This window comes from Pterocles gutturalis, unplaced genomic scaffold (genome assembly GCF_000699245.1).
Source record: "Pterocles gutturalis isolate BGI_N339 unplaced genomic scaffold, ASM69924v1 scaffold15758, whole genome shotgun sequence".
Taxonomy (NCBI): Eukaryota; Metazoa; Chordata; class Aves; order Pterocliformes; family Pteroclidae; genus Pterocles; species Pterocles gutturalis.
Window position 1 is genome coordinate 44,842 of NW_010118464.1, and position 9,235 is coordinate 54,076.

The window sequence follows — 9,235 nt, forward strand, 5'->3', positions numbered from 1 at the left end:
TTGCTGATGATACAAAACTGGGAGGAGTCGCTGACACACCAGAAGGTTGTGCTTCCATTCAGCGAGACCTAGACAGGCTGGAGATTTGGGTGGGAAAAAATTTAATGCAATTTACCAAGAGCAAGTGTAGAGTCTTGCATCTGGGCAAGAATAACTCCAGGTACCAGTACCAGTTGGGTGCTGAGCTGTTGGAGAGTAGTGTAGGGGAGAGGGACCTGGGGGTCCTGGTGGACAGCAGGATGACCATGAGCCAGCACTGTGCCCTCGTGGCCAGGAAGGCCAATGGCATCCTGGGGTGTATCAGAAGGGGGGTGGTCAGTAGGTCCAGAGAGGTTCTCCTCCCCCTCTACTCTGCCCTGGTGAGACCGTATCTGGAATACTGTGTCCAGTTCTGGGCCCCTCAGTTCAAGAGGGACAGGGAACTGCTGGAGAGAGTCCAGCTCAGAACCACAAAGATGATGAAGGGAATGGAGCATCTCCCTTATGAGGAAAGGCTGAGGGAGCTGGGTCTCTTGAGCTTGGAAAAGAGGAGACTGAGGGGTGACTTAATCAATGTTTATACATATATAAAGGGTGAGTGTCAGGAGGATGGAGCCAGGCTCTTCTCTGTGACATCCAGTGATAGGACAAGGGGCAATGGGTTCAAGCTGGAACATAGGAGGTTCCACTTGAATATGAGAAAAAACTTCTTCATGGTGAGGGTGACAGAGCACTGGAACAGGCTGACCAGAGAGGTTGTGGAGTTTTCTTCTCTGGAGACATTCAAAGCCCGCCTGGATGCGTTCCTGTGTGATCTGATCTAGGTGTTCCTGCTCCGGCAGGGGGATTGGACTAGATGATCTTTCGAGGTCCCTTCCAATCTCTAACATTCTGTGATTCTGTGAAATGAGCAGTCTGGACACTGACTAAGCAACAACTAGTAGGGGCTAGCTACACTGTCAGGTCTCCAAATGCACTAAAAGCCTCAGTGGCCTTGAGAAGTTTTACCTGGGACTCTGCTGCCCATGAGCACTGTTTCAACTCAGGCCTGAGAATCCAGTCACTGCCTGAGGTACTTCAGAGTTGTACCTGTGACTAACCTCGGTTTCTGGATGGGCTTGTTGGACTCGCATTGTGGACTTGTCTCCAGGCCTGTCTCCTGTTGCTCTCTTGCTGCTCCTGACTGGACTCTCTGGATGGGGAACCTGCTCTTGGTTATTGCTTGCTTTGTCTGTGACTGTTGATGGACCCTGTTACCAGCAAACAACTCTTCCTGCTGTATCTAGACCCTATGGGATTTTGCTCCTGCTGGTGAATGCACCACCTGTGCTGGAATAACTCTCAGCTCCTTGTTCACCCTCCTTCATGCAGCCATTCTGCACTTGCTGCTCCTTGACACAAACTTAGCTAATCCCATGATATCTGCCTTCTATAACCTACTGGGGTACATAAATTTGCTTTGTAAGATACTTACTCTTTATAAATTAACTACTTAGAGACCCTCCTGATGCAGAAGATACAATTTGACCTGTAACATTTAAAAGACACCAATGGCACTAGTCCCTTGTCTAATCTCTTTTTGAAAGTATTTATACTTCCCACTTTAATCACGTTCTGCGGCATAAATATTCACAACCTAAATTCCACGAGGGAATGATACTTTTTCTTTGTGTATTTATTTGCTTATTATCTTTGTGTTTCAACTTTCATACCATAAGAAATAGGGAACAGCCATTCCCAGCTCCCTCCTCCCCCCCTTTTTTAAATTGTCAAGATTCATATCCCCTGTTATCTTTCTCGTCCTTTGTACAATCTCAGGAACAAGAGCGTAAACTGTAGTTGCCACATATGTGGTGATGCATTGCAGCAAAGGCAAAATATACCCCCTCACTTAGACTAAGCGTAGTGCAGGCTGAACTGACTTCTACTCTGATTCTTGAGTAGAAAATTGTTCGCAATGGGGAAGATGGAGAAATGAACTAGAGAGGTGTTCTTAAATTCAGCACTTACATGGTTAATATGATGTGACTAAGACAAGAATTCTTATTTTTCACATGTAAAGATTAAACTATTAAACACTGTACACATTTCATCCTGATACACGGTGTTTTCACTTACTCTAGACAATTTTAGCCTCAGCCTTGCTGCACTAAAAATTAACAGAAAATGTTCCCTTTTCCCCAGACCTGTTAGAGGATTCCTCAGTTACTTGAAGACTTTCCTCCCAAGCTCAGTCCTCAAGTACATACTTCCTATGCTGAAATAAGCAAGACTTACTGCATCTAGCAACCAAAAAAAAATTAACTGAAGGATTCTGAATTTTTGGATGTCAAAGAATCCCATTATTAACTTTGACCTTCAATTTTTCTTATTGAAAAAAAGAGAACGAAAGTTGGTGCTGAAGTCCACATACTTCGGTTTAATCAAGATTAAGATAATGTCCAGAACTAGAGAGATTCTGATCTAGAACTACTAGAAACAAGCAATGAGGTTTGGAAAAAACTGTTTCATTCTGTTGTAAAGAACGAATAAAAATTCTTCAGAAACAGTTGATTTGGTTATTTGCCCAGCTACAGCTAGTTCAGAATTTAGTCAGGACAAATATGAGGATGAGATTTTAAGACTGACTTGAAGACAGCATGACAACACTGAAACTGGGCTTGTCATGAAGAGATGTTCAGTTTGGATCCTTTTAAACTGGAAAGCAAGTATTTGGTGTGAAAGGGAAGAACATCAAAGCAACCAAGTTAAATGCAATATTAAAAACCAAACATATAACAAGAGCAGAACTGCAGATGAGCATGTTAAGGTAAACAAGCATAATTAGTCTGACTGGTAAGCTGAAAAAAGAAAGCAAAAATAGTTAAACTACTGTTGTGGTAAACCTTCCGTCACTCTGTTCACTGTTGTGTTTTGTATTTTACCTAAATCCTTAGGGCTGACAACCATTTTTTCATTTATGTTGTCACATAACTCAGCACTAGGTAACCTAATCACCAACTGAAGCAGATGGGTACTTGAACCACACAAATAAGTTAGAACGCCTAGAATCCAGAGGAATAACTTGGTCATCAGTAGAAATGCGAATGACAACTTGACAAAGAGATTTTTAAACTGACTTTATTGAAGTGACTAAGTCAGTTTAGGAAATGCTAGATCAAAGACTACCTACGCAACCCTACTTCTGTGAATGTGACAATTCACAACAGTGTAACATTTAACTATGACAATGCACTATTGTTCCCACAATAACACCACTTCATTTTGCACACAGAATGGATATATGAAAACGGAGCTACGAATGCACTGGCAATGAACAACATTATCTATTTTTAAATTCAAGTATTTTGCCATCAAATCACATTCTTATAATTAAGGAGGTGAAGAAGAATAACCTACCTATCACATCCATGAAATTTAAACATCAGGTATACAAAGTATGAAACATTGTTTACAGAAATGTAAAAATACCGTGCAGTAACTGAAGGTATCTTCAGCTTTAAAAAAGTGAAAAACCTCTCTTTTTCAACATGTCAAAATAGTAGAATCATAAAAAATGAAGTAATTTCTAGTAGTATTATTGTTCAAAACTCAAAAATTAGACCAAGATTAAGAACTTTAAAGCCTTCCACAAACATGCAAAAAAGGCAATTTTAAGTTGAAACAAAAAATGGAAATTATCTGGTACAGTACCTGACTAACTCTATTGACCTCCTCTTCTTCTTCTTCAGCTTCTTCCCCAAAGGATAGCAGATTAAAATTTCTATAAGAGAGAAAACACATTTTCTAGTAAAACTTTAAATACCATTTTATTAAGAGCCCATAAACTTTAAACCTGTTACTTTCACATTCTATGTGATTTTTTAAAAAACTTTTCACCCTGCTAAATGCAGCAATTTCAAAACACTATAACGTTATTTTGCAATAAACCACCAATATTTAGAGACACAAGATGCATGTTTCTCTTCTACTTGAGACAAAACAATCAAGATAGTTGAGCATTACTTAGACTAATTTTCATCCTTAAATGGTGACTGCTCTGAAAACAGAGCAGTTGCATTTTTGATTTTTTTTTTCCAATAGAGAAACACTCAAGGACCAAACACAACATTTTCAAGATATGACAGCTCAGAAAGGCATCAAATGCACGCACATTCACAGAATGTAACTACAAGAAATACTGATCACTAAGATTTTTTCAGAATTATTTTTTTACACTATGTTGGAACCAGTCAGTTGCAACATGTATTTCTGCCCAACATAACTGAAAGCATACACAGTCTAGATTTCCTATTACTTTTCAATACATGGTTAACTGCCATTTCATGCACAGAAACTGAAATGTCCCATGTAAAAATGCCTGGCATTTGCTGAGTATTTTACTGTGAGAAAAGTGCTAGCTGAGAAAATAAGTTGAAAAACCTCAAAGAACTGAGCTATGACCAAGTTACCAGTACAGATTAACTTCAGTGTCATCTCAGTCACAAAATAATGATTGCATATTCTTGCCCATAGCTTTTACCTCTCTTTTGCAACAAATTATCAGCATACATGAAACAGTTACAGCTCAGCTGACGCACAGTACAGAGAACTTCTCTGGAACAGAGAAGCAGGTTTCGCTAAGATTAAGAATATTCCTCTGTGCATTCTCGTAAAGCCCTGTGTCTCAAAAGCAGAAACAGAAAATTACAAAGCTGAAAATTAAAGGTGAAAGAAAATTAACCACCACTTATGTTGCATATATTTACTTTGTGCCTTTTACTTTGGACTTTTTAATTTCTTCTTCTGGTTTGTCCTTCTTCAGCTTTCTACTCAGTCTTGGAACAATGTCATCAAAAGGATTAAATAAAACCTGTTAAAAAAGTAACATTTTAGACACATCTTTAATAAATATTTTCATATAATTAAATGATTCAACATTTTAGAACAATATATAAAAGGACACACCAAGTTTTCAGACTAGTACACATCTGTCTGAGCACTACAAACAAAAGAATTTTAACATTTCAAATTTCAAACCAGAACATACTCACCTCACTACTTCTTATTTTGTGTGGACTGAGGGGTCGCTCTTCCTTGTCAACTTCTACTTCAGCGAGGCGCAACATGTTATATATGGTATCTCCTGTAACCTGTCAAATTTACAAAAAATATTTGAAAGTCCTTGCCTGTAACTTTTGTTAAGTATTCTGCAAAATGCAATAATTACGTAAAGAATTTTGAAAATACAAATTATACAGGAAATACTGTAAGCATGTGAGACTTTAAAAGACATCAAGTACAATGTACAAAGGTTTGGTTTTTTTTAATTTAACAGCTAAAGTTGAAGGAACCTGCATTTTTATGGCAAATTTTTACTGTGCACTGTGAAATAGGAATATAAAAGACACTGTGATATAAAAAAACAGTTGGTTTATTTTCTTTCAAGTAAACCATGACAGTGCTAAATTAATTGTATGTTTTTAATTTTCCTGATTCTTCCTGGGTAATTAGAATTTACAAACAGAATTTTCTAAAATGTTACTAGTATTAGATGAACCGATTAATAAGTCAGAGCCATAACAATATCAGTAAGAGATCATTCAAAGGAAGCACAACACTAAGATATAATTTAGAAGAATAACAATAGCAAATTCAGAAGAATAACAGCAGCAAAGTAGATAACGATGGGAATAACCCATAGAAACATTTCTACAGACATGGGAAACAAAGAGAATGGAGACAGCTTAGAAAGCAGTGAAACAAATTTCAAATGTACATAGCAGCAAACAAAACTAAAATAGCCTTTGAATACAGAGAAACTTATAGTAGCTTCTGTCAAGCTCAAATTGGGACACTAGTCTGTGTAGCAGACCTTTCCAAAGATTGTGTGCTTGTTATTAAGTTCATCTGCACGACCCAGAGTAAAGAAAAATTGACTCCCATTATCATGGGGCCCAGCATTTGCCATAGCAACAAGTCCTCTTCGATTAAATCGCAGTCGTGAGTGGAACTCATCCTGGCAAAGACAGAAGAGAAAAGAACATGATTTAAGTACGTAACTATTTTTCCCCTTATTTACATCAATATGCACACCCAGAAAATATGCTGTTAATTTTCTTTTAAATTCAGACAGTAATAAAACCAAAGTCTTTTGAAAATCAATGCCATATTGTATCTAAAAGTTTCTGTTTTCAGAAAATACTACTATTAGTCAATGTTTTTTCTTCTTAGTTCCCAAAATAATCCAAATAAATGAACAATCTTTTTTCAAAGGAAACCATAAACGCATAATCAACAAACACTGAAATAAAAAAATTAGAAACTAGTATACGAATAACAGAAATAACGATTTAAGAAAAACTCTTAAACTCTGTCTTTTTTTTTTTCCAACCATTGCCTAATAATCAATTGTTAGTCATTATTTTTGTTGGAACCTTTTATCCCCCCAATAATAAAAAAAAATCCAAAGCATTTCTAAAAGTAACTGCATGTCATATATTTCTTGTAAAACTACCATTCTTGTTAACCACCGTATTTAGGGGAAAAATCCTAATTCACGTAAAATAACTGGAAACTCAATAACAGACTGCAATAACACAGTATTGCAAAAATCCATAGGGAGAATATTTTCTGGACCATAAGAAGACAGAAGAGGACTACTTTCAAAGAAAGGTAAAAGTGACGAGTAATACATTAATATGGTAGTATCACAATTCTAAACACTGCAATATTGAGATACCACTAATTTTAAGCAGTTTTGCCACTACAATTTAGTATTATTTGTTTTGTCCTCTGCTCAGGTATCAATCCCTTCCACAAGCTTCACGTTTCTGTTACAGGTACGAGTCTACTCTAGTAGCAGGCAGATGGAAGGCCCAGAGACAGCCTTTGCAGCTTCAGTCACAAGTTAAAGGTGCTTGCCCCATCTGAAATAAAATAATCAGGCAGAACAGAACACAGATGCTGTGCATGTGTAGCTTCAGGCAGGATCTGAGCCTCCTGGTTAAGAGATGAGCCATCCCAGTATCAATATGTACACAACACTTAGAGACCTTTGCTAAAGGAGATACAATACGCACAAACAATGTACAACATCTGAGCTTTCCACACATCAGCACCTACCCTTCAGTCTTCCCCTCCCCTATTTTTTCTTCTGGAGTTCATGCTAGTAAGGTTATATATTTATCACCATCAGAACAGCTAGATTTAAGAACTCTCAATTCAAAGAGGCATATTAAAAAATATGGAAAAAACATGTGAAAGCAATCACTGTACATGTATAACTCTATATTTCTAATAGAAAGTTTGCTTTCTCACAACCTAACACAGCAGGAAGAAAAACTGATAGAGACCAACCAAAAATTAATGCATAAGATACACAGATAACGTACCTTGAAGGGAGCTCCATAAATTGAATCTCCACCTGATCCAGTACCAGTGGGATCACCTCCCTGCACTATAAAGCCGGGCACTACTCTGTGAAAGATTGTGTTGTTATAATACTCTAAAAAAAATAAAAAAACACAAAGAAGAGGATATTAAATATATGTAAATAGTTTCAGAATCAAGCTGACATATAGATTACGCAGAGATGTCCGGAGACTGAAGTTCCAGGAGGCAAGTATTGTAACTGGATTCTGGTATTTCCACTGGGTTCCCTCCTCCTCCTCTGTCTTGCTCAGTGCATCTGTATCTCATCTACAAAGTACTGCTGATTACATTTACGAAAAAAAAATGTGGTGTCTTACGTTTATGTTGCAAAAGACACTGCATATCACTGACAAGATGATATTGACGAGTTTATTTTTTTCATCTTTTCAGTTTTATTACTGGAATGATACTACCAATGTACACCAATTTAAAAAGAGAGTTAAAGGTACTATACTCTGTACCAGCCAACATCTCACATAACTCGTTAGACATACCCATACACCAAATGATTAGCATTTTCACTCAACAGCATGGAACACAGGTGTCACCACTTTCACCACCTACACTGTACCCAAACGGTTCATTTTCACAGAATGAAATTTGCTCCCTATGTTATCTTCTTTTCTCTATCTGTCAGATAAGGGTTTGAGATCACGGGAAAACAAAAGGAATGAAAATGCAAATTTACTTATTATTTGCAGTTGATTTAACAAACAAACAAACCAAGCAAAAAAACCCCAGCAGCATGCTGCAAGAACAAGCAGGATGTGCAAATGTTGCAGCATAGCTAGATATATTAATGGATAGTTAGATGCTAGGGTAGTCACAAGAGAGTACGTGAATTTATTGCACAAAGCATAGGATCCTGCACAGCAGTCAGACAAATTCAGAAAGGAAATAAAGCCTACTTCTTTAACACAGGATAACAAAAAATTCTCCACATTTCCACATTAGGTGTAAGAACAAGGAACAGGCTGGATCTGTGCTGGGCACATATCCTAGACTGCTATTTTTCTGTAACAGAGAAGAGCTAAAAGAACTCTTACCCACTCTATAAATGCATGAATGAGATAATCACAGCAACTAGAAAACACATAAAGGCACCGGGTCCTTCACAAATTATTGTTGCAGTTTTCCCAATAGGGAGCTTGTCATTCTGGTATCCACTACTTCAGTGAAGAATGTTATAGAGCTTCCATCAACAGAAAAGTACAGCAAATGAAACATTAGAAGCACTCACTAAAAAACTGAAAAGCTAGTAAATATGGTGACACAAAAATGAGAATTTTGGAGGGTGTCCCAGTATTGTATCATTGCCAGTTCATACATACTTTAAGGAAGTAGTTATACTTTGTAGAGACTTGCTGAAAATAAGACTTTCCAAGCCTCTGACAGTTCTCAGTAATACTATGTCATCTGTTACATCTGCAATTGGGCCAGGGCAGTCCCAGGTACTTGTATAGATTGGGAAAAGAACCCCTTGAAAGCAATCATGTGGAGAAGGACTTGGGGGTCCTGGCAGACGAGAAGCTGGACATGAGCCAGCAGTGTGCGCTTGCAGCCTGGAAGGCCAACTATGTCCCGGGCTGCGTTAAAAAAAGAGGCGGCCAGCAGGGAGAGGGAGGTGATTGTTCCCTGCTCTTGTGTGACCTCATCTGGAGTACTATGTCCAGGCCTGGGGTCCCCAGCATAAGAAAGATGTGGAGCTCTTGGAGCGGGTGCAGAGGAGGGCCACTAAGATGATCAGAGGGCTGGAGCACCTCTCCTATGAAGAAAGGTTGAGGGAACTGGACTTGTTCAGCTTGGAGAAGAGAAGGCTCCAGGGAGACTCCATTGCGGCGTT

General features: G+C 38.1%; 1 protein-coding gene across 1 annotated transcript in view; it reads right to left on the bottom strand.

The window, feature by feature from the left end:
• The window catches only part of CWC27 (CWC27 spliceosome-associated protein homolog (S. cerevisiae)), a gene marked incomplete at both ends in the record, with an annotated part of 19,171 nt that overhangs the window by 9,291 nt on the left and 645 nt on the right, over window positions 1–9,235 (bottom strand). The window contains 5 exons of the mRNA XM_010076215.1: window positions 3,673–3,742; window positions 4,728–4,831; window positions 5,013–5,111; window positions 5,834–5,977; window positions 7,353–7,465. Coding sequence (XP_010074517.1) covers window positions 3,673–3,742; window positions 4,728–4,831; window positions 5,013–5,111; window positions 5,834–5,977; window positions 7,353–7,465 — 530 coding nt within the window. The remainder of the gene's footprint in view (window positions 1–3,672; window positions 3,743–4,727; window positions 4,832–5,012; window positions 5,112–5,833; window positions 5,978–7,352; window positions 7,466–9,235) is intronic.